The 17,272-nt window shown below is 44.0% G+C and overlaps 1 protein-coding gene across 3 annotated transcripts in view; it reads right to left on the reverse strand.

The window, feature by feature from the left end:
- The window catches only part of Sh3rf2 (SH3 domain containing ring finger 2), a 123,987-nt gene that overhangs the window by 18,615 nt on the left and 88,100 nt on the right, over positions 1-17,272 (reverse strand). Inside the window, exons 6-9 of one of the 3 annotated variants that reach the window (XM_005380683.2) lie at positions 12,679-12,770; positions 11,208-11,378; positions 4,348-4,598; positions 631-980 (exon numbers count right to left, since the gene is read on the reverse strand). In XM_005380683.2, the coding sequence (XP_005380740.1) occupies positions 631-980; positions 4,348-4,598; positions 11,208-11,378; positions 12,679-12,770 (864 nt within the window). The remainder of the gene's footprint in view (positions 1-630; positions 981-4,347; positions 4,599-11,207; positions 11,379-12,678; positions 12,771-17,272) is intronic. The other 2 variants (XM_005380684.2, XM_005380685.2) reach the window with 2 other exon arrangements.

Raw genomic sequence — 17,272 nt, forward strand, 5'->3', positions numbered from 1 at the left:
CAGTGATGTTCAAAAAGCTCAAAGATAACAATGAGCAGCATCTAATTTTCTGAATGTCAAATCTTCCTTTCCAGATCCTTCTTTCTTCAGGAGTATTTAAAAAACTCATGCCTCCTATTGTAAAAAGGTCTGGATAGGAGTGAATGGGTCACAATAAATTAGCTGTTGCAGTTGTCATCGTTCAGTGTGGCCTTGATAGTACTTAGAGTCTCTTGTGTCTCCGTTGCTCGTTGATATAATGATTAATCAAGCCTCATGTAAGCACTTTACATACATTACATCATTTAATCTCTCTCATCCTGTGTGACTATTATTATTCTTACCTCCTTTTCATGGATTAGCCAAAAAAAATTTCAGAAGGGCAAATCCAAAGTCATCTAGCCAGCAAGGCTAGAATTAAAGTCAAGATTTGTCTGATGCCAAAATCATGTTTATTCCAAGCCTCCAAGCCTCCAAAGATGAAGCATAAAGCATTTGGGAGGCCTAAAGGGGAGTCAGTACCCTGTCTCGGGTGGGGAGGGTGGCTACACTTCTGAGTCCTTGTTCAGCTGACACTAAGATCTCAGGAGCTGGGACAGTGTGAAAAGTTGGTGCTAAAGAGTCCAGCTTTCAGTTGCCCTCTACTCCTACCTTTTCAGTGCCATTCCTTGAGTTTTCTGGCTTCACCAGGATCGATGGAGGGGCAGACGCAGGCGGTTTTGGCGGAGGTTCGCTCTTGATGGGGACTTCCCTGCCTTCCATGATGAGGGAACTGGCTGCCGAGTGGATCCTGCTTTCGCTGCCTCTGCTGATGCCGGTGAGGGCAGGCTCCCCGGTGGAAGCAGGCTTGGGCCCCATCTCCACAGAAGGGGAGGAGGGGGCCCCCTGCGGCTGGTAGAAATGGAACTGCTGAGGCCCGGCCACCATGGTGGGGCTGCGTCTGAGGGAGCCCATCACGAGTGTGGGGATCCTAGACTGGGCTGGTCTCTGCAGGGATCCATCTGGGGGATTATATGACAGAGGTATCAGCAACGGGGGTGGAGGAAAGAGGCAGGGCTGGAGCTGGGTACGCTGTGTGTCCTGATATCCCGGAATACTTAAGTGCTTTCCTAATTTGACTGTGCTCACACGCTCCCAGGGTCTTTCTAAGGTGATCTTATTCTTTTTTTAGTGCTGTTTGCTGATGCAGACAGCAAATAACTGGCTCACTGAATGGTGTGCGTGTGCGTCGGAGGTATATTGCTTCTATCTGGCTTCCCTCTCTCTTTCTGTCTCACCGTCTTACACACACACACACCCCTACTCTCTTTTTTCAGGCCTTTAAGACAAAGAGTGAAGAAGAGAGACACAAAGGCAGCTTCACAGTGAGAAGCAGACATAATGGCAGGTAGACCACTGCAAATGGACAACAGACATTAAGAAACATAAGAGATGGATAGCTGAGAAAGACAAGAGGGAGGAAAAGAGGGAAAGAGAGAGGTGGGGAGGAGGATTCTCACCTGCTACTTGCTGAAGAAAGTTCTAACAGAGCCTTAGGCATGAGGTGGGGGTGCTCTATTCGGAGGGGTGCCTGCTGGGGGAAGGGTGTGTGGCAGGGACAGTATGTATGCTAGACAAACAGGACACCAAACAGGCAAATTTGGAAACAGTATTCTGGAGTTAGGGCTCTGTGTAGATGAGCTCCACAGAGTCTCATGGCGCAGAATCTCGAATCAGACTTTGTCCCGGGCAATCCAAGACAAGGAAGTTACAGCACTGTGCTACACCTTGGTTCTCTCATCTGTAAGCTGGAGGCAGTAGCAGGACATCATGGGGCAGGTGAGGGTTACAGCTTGTTATGTGTACAAAATATTAGTCGGATAGTGCCTGGCACATAACGGATGCCCTGTTTTTTAGCTGTCTTTTATTTTTGGGTAATGGGCAGTATACTTCAAAAATACAAAGCCCAAGAGTCTGGTTTTGCCCTTTGCTGAACTCATTCTTTAAAACAAAATGGGGACAGTCCTCCTTCAGTAAAAGGAAACCATTCCTCTCCTGAAATTCTTTAAAGATAGGAGATGCCTCATCCATAGGGCATATGTCCTATGGATGACCTGGGAATCAGAGGTTCACCGCATTCTGGGAGGAAATGGGGCACACACCCCTGAGAAACACTGTGGATCATTTCTCAAAAGAGTCTCTCAGTATTCAAAGAGTCCTAAGTTATGTCCCAGCCAAAGGTCTTGGTGACTTCTGACACCCCACAGACACATGTGTGACTCAAAATTATTTATGTCTGGCATAGAAGGCCTGATCCAAGGCTGCAATCCACACTGTGACTTTGTCAGGCAGGATGGGAACATGAAAAGCGAGACACTCACTAACCACAGTGGGCATTCTCAGCGGCACCAAGCAGGCCCCTCACCATTTACACAAGCCTGACCTTTCCATTTAGACATTTATTCTTTCACGGACAGCCCTGTGAGGTGCACGCAGTCAATTCTCCTGTCATTTCTCCTTGCTCTGGGGAGATTGATAGCTTGACCAGTTTCACCTTGGGAAAAGGGAGAAAGAGAAAGCCTGCAGGACCCAGGAAGTCAAAGCAGCACTGGGAAGACATCTCCTGGGGGCTCCCTTAGTGAGTCAAACATTGGCTCATGCTGTCTGTCTCGTTGGTTTCTTATAGTCGAGAGACTTAACGCTTTCTTATTACATGTGCATCTAGTGCAAGCAGTCGAAGCTCTAAGTCAGTCAAGATTTATGTGGAGGTAGAGAAGGAGTTTATAAAAGAAAATGTGGATCACTGACAAAGGGCTGCAGTTCTCAGCACTCCTAAATGGCCTAGACTGAGTGTGAATGCTTCAGCCCTAAATGAATTTGGAACAGACCAAAGACAACCTGTTTAGTTGTAGTAGCAAGGATAAAGTTTGTTTACTCACAAAATAATATTTTTAAAAGCCCTACTGTGTCTTAAGAGCTTGTTATATATCAGGCACCATACCATCAGCCTCATAGATTATTTTATTAGGTCCCTATAGCAATGGTGAGGAGGTAAGCATTACTTTTATTTCCATTCTACAAAAGAGAAAGGGCTTAGTAGCTGGCTCAGGGCTGTTGGGCATACAGGGCCACCTTGGTTCACGAACTCAATTCTCTCCCCGATTCTGGTCACAAACTGAGCTGGATGAGAATAGAATCAAATTTCCCCATAAAGTCCACATTGAACCTCACCACTGAATTTGAGTTCATTCTTGCCCAACGCGGCTTGTGGCTAGTATTGTGGACAGAATCAAGTTCCTGAACTGAGGTGCCATTGTACTTGTTTTGTGTGTGTGTGCTGAGTGGCAGAAGGTACCATGAAGCAGAGGTTAAGTGGCCAGAATTTAGTGAGACCGGTGGCCGGACAGGCTGTCAGATGGAAACACTGGGACAGTACTCTGGAGATATTCTTTTTCTTGAGGAATTTTCATGCATGGAGTATTGTCCTGCATGTTACTCCTCTGCTCTAATTAGCTGTGTATCATTTTCATGTTTAATCATTCATTAAGAGTGCAAGACAGATTGCAGAGCCCTGTTTAATACAGGGAGAATAGAACAAGTCATATTTACTCCACTTGGGTGGTTATAGAGGAAGAAAACCTTGGAGTTTTGTAGAACAGAGTTTCAAACACCTTTTAGAATCCTCGAAAGTAAAATTTTATGTAGAAATTCAATATGTTAAGTGTTGAAAACAGTTCCGAAAATGACAGGTAGATGCAATGTAGATGTTATGTAGGGAGAAATAAAAGCAAGACAATGGGGTGAGCATAATTAAACAGGCCTACCTATCTATCTATGTATCATCTATCTGTATCATCTATCTATCTTCCTATCGATTGAAAACGTCTAGCTGAGGGCTAAGGTTATGAGGGAGACTAGCTTTTGTACACTTTTTATGCTATAACCTTAAAAAAAACCTTATGAATGCATTACATAAAAAATAGTGGGAATCAGGGGCTCCAAGTACTGCTTCCTTGGTTCTCATTTTCTGCCTCCAGCTCTTGCCCACTCACCTGGGACTTCCCTGGAGTATAGTTTGAGAAGCACTGACCCAGCAAAAGGCTTTGGTCAAGTCTGCCTTCCTAAGACCAGCGTCTATCCCCGCTGTGTTCTAATTTCGCGTGGGCACACATGATTGCACTCATCCTTGCTGTTCACCATGCATGCAGGAAGCAATCCGGGGCAGAGACCTTCAGTAAATTTGGCTCCAGTACAGTATTTAATTCTTTGGGAATTACAAAGCACCCTTTGCAAAGGGTTATCCTAAAGCCAAGATTCTGCTTTTGTCAAAAGTACCCGGTGTAGCCGGGGGGTGTGGCTGGGCCCCGTTACTTAGCTCTAAGCACCCACCTCTCTGCCAGCACTTACTCTTCCTCATGCTGCTCTGCCCTTTCTGAAAGGACCCTTGTCTGGAAGCTCCTGAGCCAGCTGCGCTCTTCACAGGGTTGACTGCGGCCGTGGGCACAAAGACAGACTTGAAAGTTCGGCTTTGCCGGGGATCACCTTCAGAAATGCTGCCTTGGGACGACACAGAAGAGGTGGATAATGTCCATGTAGTGTAGAGACCAGGGCTCTGGGAATCTGGAAAACTAGAGGTCTTTCTGGTTGTTGAACATTTTTTTTTAAAGAGAAGAAACAGAAAAGAAAAATATTCAGTCAAGAGTCATATTTAAAAAAAAAACAAACTACTATCAACTCTTAACCATATAGCAAAATGTGGCAGCTCCTCACCCTTTCCCTGCCACATACCACTTTGTAAACCACAGGCCTAACTAAGAGGGACGCACCTCCCTAGCTCTTGATAGCCATATGGGAGTTCTGAGGGCAGGGAAAGGGGCTCATATGGAGGCCCTGGTGGGACTGGAAGATTTGAATTTTGTCTTTCACTGCAGCTCTGATCAGTCCTCACTGCGCATCCCTTCAGCCCTCGAGCTCAGAGTGTAAGATCTTGCATTTATTCATTTCATTTTGCAATGGCAATCTCTTGTTCATTCAGGGCAGTCCCACTAGATTCTAAACTCTCTGAAGGCAGATTTTATATCGCTGTTTTACATCCTCTGTGTACAGCGTATATTATTGATTAATGTCTGTTGAACGGCTGCCATGATGCCATTCACTGTGGCTTCTTACATGTGTGGAGTCCTTACTGTATGTCGGGCCTTTGCCTACATCAATGCATGAGTTCTTTACAACAGCCTTCTGAGGCAGTACCTTTAGCACCACTACTTCATACATTAAAAAACAGAGTTTTGCACTTACTTACTCAAGCACCTGCTAGATTAGGGATTTGAATCCAGCTCCTCGTCCCTTACCACTGAGATAGCTACACCACCTCCTGGTTGGTTAGAGCACTATTGGGTAGCAGGAAAACCCTTTTATCCCACCTGAAATCAATGCATTAAAGCAGCTCGCAGCCCCTGCACATGCCTTCAGAAAATCTTAATTTTTCAGTCATGGGCTGCAATTTTCAAGAACATTATTGAAGTTTTATAAAACATCAATCCCTTGTTCATTGTTTTCAGCCTGCAACTCCCTGAACTCCCTGGGGAATGGTTGATATTTTACATGCTTTTCTTTCCATTTTACCAACTGAACCCCAACATCACCTCTCCTACAATCACCCTAGAACTCTGCTGATCCAATAACCTCCGCTAATTCCCCGGGAATGACAAACTCAACCAAGACCCTAGCACAGAGATGCCCTCATGATTTCCTTCTTGTCAATGCCTCCAGGTTTTCCTACTCTTTCCTCTTTTCTCTCTTTTTTATTAAAGAAAGACAGTGTAGTTTAATAATGAACCATTGTCGTAGGAAGATAGTGAAGGCGTCACGTCATTGTGGCCAGCGCTGCTCGGAAAGTATGTAGCCAAATGCTCTCAAGCACTCACGCTTGTGACAAGAGGCTTCTTTTTGCAGCTGTCAGTCTGCCTCTGGACTCCATGGTGATTAGGGTCTCTGAAGAGGCTGGGGCTTTCCATTAGTCTATAGTCTGGAGATGAGGCCTGGACAGTAGCAAGGAATCCCAAACACTGGCTTCCATGGCAGAGTGCAGATGATCTGCCCGTCTCTTGAACAGAGGCCTTAAGGAGTTGGAAGCTACAAGATGAATTAGCCGGAGGAAAGATGGCTTCCAAAATTGTTTCCACCAGCAGCAGCAGCAGCAGCAGCAGCAGCAGCAGTAGCAGCAGCAGCAGCAGCAAGGACAGAATACCGCTAATTAGGCCCAAGCTGGCCTTATTCTATCAGTCCCTTCTTTGAATGGCTGTTTAAAGACTGAGGTATGACTTCATTTTCCTGAGCCCAGCATTGGGCCAGATTCCAGAAACTCCTAAATCCCATCTCCTATCCAACACTGAGTCCCTCTGTGTTTTTTGGCAAAATGCTTAGCACTTACCCAACACTTTCTACCAACATCAAAGTGCTGTGTTAACATGTATTAATTAATCCCCACGAAGACATTATGATCCTTATTTTCCAGAGGAGACTGAAAGACAGTCTGGATGTAAATGGGAGCAGTGGATGTTGCTTCTGATTTGCTCCATTAAGCAGGCCCCTGTGTCTTTTTCTATGTCTTATAGGATATTACCTATAAGACCTTACCCAAAATTCAAAGGGGGCATTATGAACAGAAGCTCTGCTGGGTCCTCCACTGGCAGCAGCCTCCTGGTGAGGAGAAAGGTCAGATGATGACCATCTATATATAGTCTGTGTAAAGTGCTAAAGGCCAAGGAGTAATGGTCCATCCATCATTTTTCTCTACCCGTAGGGTACCAGGTATGCACCTGTGTGTCTGTGAAGTTTGCAAGAAAGAGAAATACCCTGGCTAACTGGTCAGAAGGGAATGTGTTGGGAGGATGGGAGGGGGAGGAAAGGACTTGGAAATAGAATCCAAGGAGGCTTCAGAGGGTTCGGCAAAGAAATCTGCAGCGAGAAGTGTGGAGTCAGGCGTTCTTCCTGGTGCTTTCATCATGAGTGGTTGTCAGCTTTGCCTGCATCCTTTCCTCCCTTGCATGTTTCAGAGTTCTAAGAGGGAATATAAGCTTGGCCTGGCCTCATCCTTAGCTACATGATGGGTGCAGGAGGAAGGGGAAAGGGTTTGGTTTCTTTGGTGTTTGAAAAGGGGGGAAAGATCTGCCTCTCCCCAGGACCACGTGGAAGAGGAGACTCAAAGGATATTGGTGCTACTAAAAGGGTTTGGATGCTGGACAGAGAAAAATATGACAGCTGTTTGGTACAACCTGAGCCCACAGATATCTCTAGGATTTGACAGCAGAGATTTAGTTGTCAGGAAGAGGTAGACAGGTTGGTGTCCATATTTAACTAAGAGTGCTGGAGAACACAAGGCACAGCATTGTGAGACTTTTTGAGTCTTACTAGTTAAAAGACTCACTTGCTGAATCTTAAATATAAACCCTGGCATTCTGGTCAACTCTGATTGTAGTTAAGCTCCAAACTCAGGCTGGCTCAGTTCATTCAGGGAGGATACTAGTAAGGGTAGAGATCCCAATTCTTGGGAGCCACCCCAAATGTCTGACTTTATTTCATAAAAGTCTGTACTACACACAAAGGGGCTGGGAAGCAGTGCAGAACCATCACAAACAAAACAAAGACAAAGGAGAACAAAACAAAACAAAGACAAGGGAGACAAAAAGCCACACAGAATCACAGAGCAGAAAGGAGGCTTGGGTAGGTAGCCCAGCCCACTAAGTTCTCACACATAAGTTGGTAATAGTGGAAACTCAGCTGACAAAGGACAGCATTTTTCATCCCTGAGAAGTGGAGAGAATAAAACTTCCCACAGTGGAAAGAATGGTTAAGAACCAATGGTTAAGGCTTAGTGGAACCCAGATAGACAAATAGGGCATGTATCATTCATGTCCAAGGTTAGCTGGGATGGGAACTTTCTTGTATCAGAAAGCCCATCAAGGGAAACATACCAATGCAGAGAAAGCATTAACTTTGTCACCTAATAACCCTCAGGAACATGTTCTTCTTGGGAATGCTCTTTCATCATAAGGAAAATCATGCCTGAACACTAGCAGCACTCCCAGATATGCAAATGTTCTCATTTCTGTGAGCTGGGAGGAAAGTATGGACTCAATGGCCACCCCAAAGTGCTGAATCTCCATCGCTGTCTGACATGCAGCCATCTCAGAGAGGATGAATATAGATGCTTATGACCTGTCCTCAAGCACAATACATCCACCCAGGAGAAAAGGTCAGGAGAAAAGTGCAAGTTAGAGCCCAGAAATATGCTGATATGGAGGCAGACATGCTTTCTAGACGGGGTGACCACACATCCTGATTTCCTAGAAGAGGTTCAGCTTATACCTGCTTAAAAGTGTGATAGTTTAGATATGTGATCACTCTTATTCTAAAGTTTTTTTGATGGCATAAGCAAGATTTTGGGCTAAAAACTGGTATAAGCAAATGCTCCAGTATTAGGCATGAATCCTGGACTGTTCCTATCAGCTAGCATGTTCCTAAATTAGGATAGACAAGTCCTTGGTCCTCATTTTCACTTCTGAATTGTTCCCTGTGCTCTTCAGTACTTCTCAGCTTTGACTCATATTATCAGATCCTACCATCCACCACCCCATCTTCTTACAGCCATCATTCACCCTCTAGCTCTGTCTCTTTCTCAGTCCTGGAAGACTTTATAGGTATTGGCTCCCTGTTGGTCTCTTGATACAACGGATCCTTCCATGACGATCTCATTAAATCTTAGGTTTGAAATACTATCTCAAGCTTGGAGCTCTCTCTTAAAAGCTAAGTGGGTATACTCAATTGCTTACCAACACCTTTATTTAGACTAAGAATAGGCATCTCAGATTTAATCTCCAGGAAGTAGGCTTTTTCTTGCCCCATACCTCACAATCTCTTATGATTTTCATCAGCACCATCTCACTAAAAGGCAACTTGATGTTACACTTAATAGAGGCAAAAACTTGAATTCACACTGAACCCTCTAATCCTTAATAACCTGATATTTTATCTTTGAGAGATTCTCATTGTCTCTAAGTTCAGAATATTCCAAAATCTGACCACTTCTAATGAGCTCTATGGTGTTATCACAACACCCTTGTTCAATTCAAACATCATCTCTGCTCAGGACTAGTACATCACCTGTCCTCAGGATTCCAGCCATTTCTCTCTATAGTGTATTCTCAAGAGCACCTAGAGGGATTCTCGTTAAACATTAGTTAGATCATGTCACTGTTTTGCTCAAAACGCTGCAATGAGGTTAAAATAAAATCTTTCATTATAACCTAGGAAATTCTAGATGAGCTGCCCCCTTTACCATTTTGACTACATCTCCTACTAATCTGCCCTTCACTTGCTCTAATCCTGTTGGATTTCATGTCAGGCACACGCTGATGTCGGGGCCTTTTACTTGCTGTTCTTTGGTTTAGAATGTATTTCCCTCAGAGATCCATCTGGGTCATCTCCTTCCTTCATTCCTTCTTCTTTCAGTAAGTCCATCCCTAGCCAGCTTATCTAAAACTGTAAAACCCTCTGACACATAAACTCTGTCACCCTTTCTTGATTTTCCTTTTCAGTCTTTACCATTAACATACTTATAGATCTTGTTTATCATCTCTTTCTCACACTACACTGTAAGCTCTTGTGCACAAGAATTTTGCAAATTTTCTTCACTAGCATTTCTCCAGTGTGATGAAAACATCACACCTGACAGCATTCAATATTTGTTGAAGGAGTGAAATAAAATACCAGTTATAGATACTCTTAGTTTACCTTTGGATAATTTTCAACTTTAAAAAAGATCTAAGAACCTTCCATAACTATTATCTTCTATCTCAACTTTCTGCCATGTGAAGAAATCTTTTTCTACAACCCTGGATTTATGGGGAGCTAGACTTTATATGCGCTTTTCCTAAGAGGAGGCTCTCTACCTCACTATCCATTTGGTGTTTTTTTGTTTTTTTGTTTTTTTTGGTTTTTCTCTGGTACCGGGAACCGAACTCACGACCTTGCACTTGCCAGGCAGGTGCTTTGCCACTGAGCTAACTCCCCAGCCCCTCACTATCCACTTGGGTTGGAAAATTCCATGGGCTAGAAAATACAGTTTTTATTGAACTAAAACCTAACTTGTACCCCCCAGTCTATTCTACTGCCTTCTTCTGTTTTTTTTTTTTTCCCTTTGGTACTGGGAATCAAACTCATGACCTTGCGCTTGCCAGGCAGGCGCTGTGCCACTGAGCTAAATCCCCAGCCCCCTACTGCCTTCTTCTGAAACAAATCTACCTTCAGGTTTACACAGTTTCTAAAAGCCCTCTGTCCCTTGTCTTTTACAGGTGAACCAAGCCTTTCTTTATCAATTTCTGCAGTGCCACAGTTTGCTGTTTCCTCACCATCTTTGTGGCCCTCCTCCAGGCACAGTGTCCGGCCTCAATGAAGGTCCCCTAAAGTGGACAGATGACTCTTGGTCTGACCTCTCTGGGGTACAGTGGGCCTGTCACTGTCCTTGGTGTTGTGACCCCCTGGTATGTCATAAAGACAGCATTTGGTGCATAGTGATGGCTTTGCTTGGGTTGAGGGGGATGGATGTAGGAGGAGTCATGGGTAGCTTTGGGGTCTGTGTGCATTTGGGGTCATGGTGTGAGGTGGCAGGATACACTGTGGGTCCCTGTAGGTGTGTTGCAGAATGAAAAATGATGGGGAAAACTGGTAGGCAAAAGGACTGCAGGGTAACTGGCAATTGTTCTGGGATGTGGATGAACATTTAGTGGTTCATGAAGTTCATGGTGGTCTGAGTTCATGGAAATTACGCCAAATGGTGTAGCATCCCAAGAACTCTCCCGAGGAGCTCTGGGGAGGTCATCTGATTCACTTTCCAGTTGTTCCACTAGATGGAGTATTGAGGTGTAGGATGTGAGTGTGGAACTTCTGGGACTTCTGCAGAAGAAAACCTGAAATCTAGTTCTTAATCAAGTTGTCTAACCCTGCACATCAGTTTCCTCATCTGTAAAATAATATATACAAGATTATTAGGCATGGCCAATAGGCTAAAAGAGGCAGAATTGCTTGTAAATTATGAAGAGCTATAAAAATATAATTATTTTTGTTGTGTATTTCTTAAAGAGTTAGGATAGTAGGGCAAAGCTACGGTCTTCATGAGTTCAACCCACAGGAGGTCCCTGGTCTAGGAGGACCCAATGTCCTGAAGACTGAGGTTGGAGGGGACGCACCTGAATATGGGGATGACGTAGTTGTTTGGGAAGATGCCGACTCGCCCAGTGACCAAGGAGATGCCCCGCAGCCAGCCATCCTGGTACTTCCCCAGGACCCTGACACCTTCTCCCTTCTGCAGGTCCAGCTCATTGGGTCCATGGGCTGAGTAGGAGTGCAGGGCTACACACCTGGGAGACAAGGGAATGTGAGGGAAGAAGGTAAGCATGCCTAGTGGAGGGCACAGAGCCTACTGGTGGCACAGGGACAGATGTACCCCAGAGCCCTCAACCCAGTGCCTAGCAAGAAAATCCTTTAAAAATTTGAAACCTCAACATGAAGGTGTGGAATACCCCAGTTCAAGTGGCAGTGGAGGGGGGCAGGTCCCCACCTTCTCCATCTCTAGCCCCCTCCACATAGCACCACACAGGTGCTCATCACTAACTTAGGTCAGTATTGGCACTTTAACAATGGGAAAACTGGCCTCAGATGGAGAAAAGCTTGGTGGCTAGGAGTTAGTGTCAGAGAGGGTCTCAAACCTACAAGCAGTGGTTCACTGAACATACTTTTTCACTGCTGTAGTGTGTTCCCTAAGAAGACTCTCACAGTCAGCAAAGCTCAGGGAAATGAGAGGTCAGCACACATGTCTCTCCGACCCATTCCCACAAGTGAGAGTAGGGACATGTTTGACTTTTTGGAAGGGGCAAGGAGCCAGCTGACAAAGGCAGAGAAGTATACACTTGGAAGTAGGAAGGAAGGGTTGATTTTTGGTTTTTGGCACACAGAGGAATGTTAGCTCCAAGGTGGGATGGAATTTATAACAAACATGGTAAAAATGTCCTCAAGTTAGAACAGACTTTGTGTTCTAAAGTATTCCCAAAAATCACATAGGTGACAACCAGGTATGAGTCAAGGAGCGAAGACAACACGTAACAGTGAGACATAAAGCTGAAGGAGTGCGAACAGCTGCCAGGTTGAAGGGAGTAAAGAAATAACCCAGTTTGCCTTGGTGGATTCAGGGGGTCCCCAGAATATCTCTTGGGATAGATATTAGCAAATCCTATATTCTAAAGACTATGAGACACTAGGATGTTTTATTAAAGAAGTTAGGAGTGTGTTCTCATCTACAAGTCTTTTTTCCTTCTGTACACACTGTATTTTTTGCTGATTATGAGATCAACATCTATTTATGACCCAACATTTTGAAACTAAAGAAAGACAATAGAAATTGCTCAATATCCAATCTTCCAGTGATGTTGTGATATATGATCTTGCAGTCTTTTTCTGCTCTTGTAAAATAATGAGCCAAGATGTTGTGATTTTCTAAGTTTTGTTTTTCACCATTACTTCCTGTGGTAGTGTTAAGGGAAGTGGAGATCTCTCAGGATGGGATGATTTGGTTTGTACCTGGGAATGTTTGATGGCCAAAAGCTGGCGAAGATGACCCATCTGGCCTGGGGCCTCACGGGGAGGGCTGAGCTTTTTACTCACATGTTAGCTGACAGGTGTTGCTGGGAGCTGGGCAGATTGAACACAGCCATGGAATGTCCTGAAGAGGCAGGTGCAGGATGGTAAATGCTGACCTATACAGACAGAAGACAGCCAAGCAGAGCCAATAAATGCCACAAGCCAGGCCTACAGTGGACAAGTCTGCCACAGAAAGGCTTGACCCAACTGAAAACCAAGAGTCAGCCTAGCCCCAACCTCCTTACATCTTCTCTGTCGTTTATGGCTTTGGGTAGAGTAGGGTGGAAAAGATGAGTTTATGGCTTGCTGGAGTGACCAGGGAAGACTGCTAGGGTACAGGAGTGGATGGAGAGCTGTCCATTTCACAGCCAAGGGGGTGCTGCCCGGCCGCTCACTCTATCTCCTGCCCCACCCTACCCATCTTTCAGGGTGCACCTTCCTCTGTGAAAACCTGCTTTCAGAAAATACGATGGCTAATACCGGCTCAGAACTTAGCATTTGCCAGGCAGTTTTAAGTGCTTCATAAGTGTCAGTGAACTTAATCCTTATTAAAAGTAGCTTCTTAATCTGCATTTTTGGATGACACACTGAGACACGGAGGGGAAGAAAAGTCACCGAACTAAAAGTATCTATACTATAAAACAAATATCTATACAAGTATCTATACTATTCTATGAGTATGTTATATGTATGAACTCTAGGGAAGTGTGCAGGTAGGCACCACTATATAGTTTTCTGTGTGTATTTGTATCTATGATTATACAAATGTATTTGCATGGATGTGTGAACTTTTGAATCTAATTATAGAATTAAAAAACCATTCCTACTGGGTGTGGTGGCACACATTTGTAATCCCAGCACTTGGGAGGCTGAGGCAGGAAATTGCCACAAGTTCAAAGCCAGCCTGGGATTCGTAGTGAGTTCAAGGCCACCCTGAACTATATAATGAGACCCTATCTCAAAAAACAGAAACAAAACAAACTCATTCCCTTCAGATAATAATGAATGTTGGCAAAAAGAAAAGTTGAGACCCTCATACATTGATGGTAGAAATGTAAAATGGTTCAACCCTTTTGGAAACCAGTTGAGTTCCTCAAATGATTAAATATAAGATTGTCAGATGACCTAGTAAGTCTCCTTGTAGTAGGTATACCCAGGAGAAATACCTACTATATGCTCAAGAGAGATTAAAAACATATAACTACACAAAAACTTGTATACTAATGTTTATAGAAGCATGAATCATAATAAATAACCAAAAGGTGGAAACAACTCAAATGTGGATAAACAAAATAGCATATCCCCACTCAGTGGAATATTAGTTAGCCATAAAAAGTGAATTAGTGATACACAGGAGAACACAGATGAACCTTGAGAATATTATATTTAATGAACGAAGCCAGATTCAAAAGGTCACATATTATATGATTCCATTGATATGAAATATCCAGAGTAGACAAATCTATAGAGATGGAGAGTAGATTTATGTTCTCTAGGAGTTGACGGGATAGGGGATGATAGGAGTGATAGCTAAAGAGTTTAGTGATAGCTAAGAGTACTGGGTTTCTTTTTGAAGTGGTAAAATGTTCTAAAGTTATGGCAATAATCATGCATACAGTACCTGTGAGTATACAAAAAAACCACTGAATTGTACACTTTGAAAAGATGAACTGTAAAGTGAGTTATAGCTCAACAAACCTCTTTAAAAAAGAAAGCATTCCACAGCCTTTCATCTGGGGTACTCTAACACTGCAAGTAGTGTGTTCTGCACTGTGAAGTCAAACACTGTCACACTGCTGTCTTTAGGCAAGGTGGTGCCACTGGACTTGGGAGATGTGTGTGGGGAGGGGCTTATTATGCAAATAAGTAATCTTAGGTTTGTGAAGGCTGTTGAGCCACTGATCAGCAGGATGAGCTGCACTTAACACTCCTGACTTTCCAACGTTATGTTTCAGTAAAAGCTCCTGTATCTATAAACACCATTAGTCCTTTGGGAAGGAGGAAGGTACTGAGTGATAAGCCATCTCTCCATTATGCCAGGCTCTATATTTTCATTTCTCTAGGCCTTCATCTGGGGAGAGGGTTTTCCCCCATTTTGGACACTGGTGATGGCCCGGATGGAAATCTATGGGCTTGTGATGGAGTAATTTATAATATGGAATGGGGAAAGAGGTCAGATTCTCTGGATGAGAGGTGTCCTAGAGAAAAAAGGAAAAGAAAATGTGATAGAGGAGGAAAGAGGCAGAGAAGGAGAGAGAAAGGGGGAGATGGAGGAAGACTCCTAGGATAGCAGCGTTAAACTGGGGCAGAGGGAATAGGAGAATAACAGGTCTAGAGAGAAGAAGAAAGGAGGAAAGAGGAAAGAGGAAGACAAAAAGGACTGGGGAAGCTCTTATCATACATTCATAAGAAGAAAACCCAAGCAAGAATGGGCAAAAGTACCACAAAATAAAATATTTTAAATGAAGCACATGAAAAGATGCCCAATCTCAATAATTATTAGGGGTATGCAGACTTAAACAACAGGAAATACTGTGCCTACATAACTACAAAAATGGCTAAAATTAAAAAGACCAATTATACCAAGTGCTGATGAGAATGTGATACTAGAGTTATCATACACTTCTGGTGGGAATGCAAATTGGTCCAACTATGTTGGAAAACAGATCAACCACTCATAAAGTTAAATATACAGTACTCAGCAATCTTCAAAGTAGCACCTAAAAGGAATGAGAACATACGTCCACACAAGCACTTGTATGTGAATGTTGAGAGTGCCTATTCATTTTAGCCTCCCAGTGGAAACAACCCAAAGGCCAGTCTACACTGAATCAAACAGATTGTGGTTTAACCACAGTGTCCTCACCAACATATGCAACACGGGTGAAACATCATCATCCTAAGTAAAATACGCCAAACACAAAAGTCCACAAGCTATGTGATGCCATTCATATGAAATTCTAGAAAATAAGAAAGAATAAAAACCCAGAGCTATGGTGACAGAAAACAGATTAAGTATTGCCAAGAGCCAAAAGAGGCAGGAAAACTTTCTAAGGAGATGCAAATGCTGTTTTGATTTTGGTAGTGAGTACATGCTGAATACATTTGCACAAAGTCATTGAATTGTTTATTTGATTTTTTTTTTTTTTTTTTTTTTGAGACAGGGTCTCACTATGCAGTTCAGGCTGGCCTTGAGCTCATTCTGTAGCCCAGGCTGGTTTTGAACTTGCAACGATCCTCCTGCCTCAGCCTCCAGAGTGCTGGGATTACAGCTGTGCGCCACCACGCCCAGCTGAATTGTTTATTTGAAATAATGGAACTTTATTGTATGTACAGTAGTTATACCCTAATAAAACTGTTAAAACAACTGATGTAAATACTCTGCATTATCTGATTGGTGAGAAACATTCAAGAGGCCTTAGCTTGACTCAGCTTAGGCTCTGGTATTGGTCAGGAAGGGAATGTGACTGGCTTGATTTGACAGTGGGGAGCTAGTGTAGGGACAGGGGGCTGTAGGTAGGGAGAAGATAGGATGATGGCCTTATTGAGCTTCGTTAGAAGTTAATGGAGAGATTTACAAAGGGCAGCTAGAGGCAGCCTCTGCCCCTGCAGACTAGGCTCACCCAAATAGACAAGGCAGCTAGACTCCAGCAATCAGAAAGACAAAGGCCAAAAAAACTAGCAGTGAGACCGCCAGCACTGTGAGCAACATAAACCCTTTTATTTAATACTTATACCTAAACTACTCATCCCTAACTCCTCAGCCATAATCCTAGCCTCCACCAAACAACAGGAAATGTCAAGGGACCAGGAGAAACTCAAGGGTAGGACCAAAGATAGTAATGGAGCCAATCAGATTCCAGGAGTCTACATGGACAAAGAACTCAATAAAAAGACCCACATATAAAAATTCTTGAGTATTTTACTTTCGAATGCTCCCTGCTCTTCCAGAGTAGCAATCTAACATCTGTCTTCTCCATTTTTCTCCATTTTCAAATAAGTCATCTTCTCTTAGTTTAAACTTGGTTTCTTTAATTCTTTACTGATGCTGGGTTTACGATCCCCGAGAACGGTGGGTTCCAGCAGAGTGGAGGCCAGGCAGTGGCCTGTCCTGGCGTGCTCACCCCTCCTTCCCTGATATTACACTGGCCACGGGGCTCAGAAGCAGGGGTGCCTGAAGAGAGAGACCGAGAGGAGTAACCTGTGAATCATAGCTCCACCAATAAGACTAAGGCAGAAAGGAAGACAGACAGACAAACTGGGGGGATGGGAAAGGAGAGCATGAGAGAAGCTGGAAGAAGAGCAGACAGGACAGGACAGAAAGGAAGGAAGGCCCCACCCGGTGAATGAGGACACCCTGCAGGCTGAGTTTGAGGAGGCAAGTCTGTTCCTGTCACAGGGATAGAAGACAGAGGCCCAGCCTTCCTGACTGGATAACCTGGTAGGTAGGTCCTTTCCCTGGGGTCACCTGTGACCTCAGGTACCTGGGCCACGGAGGTTTGTGAGGCCAGTCTCGAGGTCCTCCAGCAACTGCAGCTACCTAGCATAGACTTTGCACCCTGAGGTCAGGGAGTGAGTGTGATGTGAGGGAGGAGTGGGGTGAACATTTCTGCTAAAA

The sequence above is a fragment of the Chinchilla lanigera genome, unplaced genomic scaffold (assembly GCF_000276665.1).
Source record: "Chinchilla lanigera isolate Chin_1 unplaced genomic scaffold, ChiLan1.0 scaffold00014, whole genome shotgun sequence".
Classification (NCBI taxonomy): Eukaryota; Metazoa; Chordata; class Mammalia; order Rodentia; family Chinchillidae; genus Chinchilla; species Chinchilla lanigera.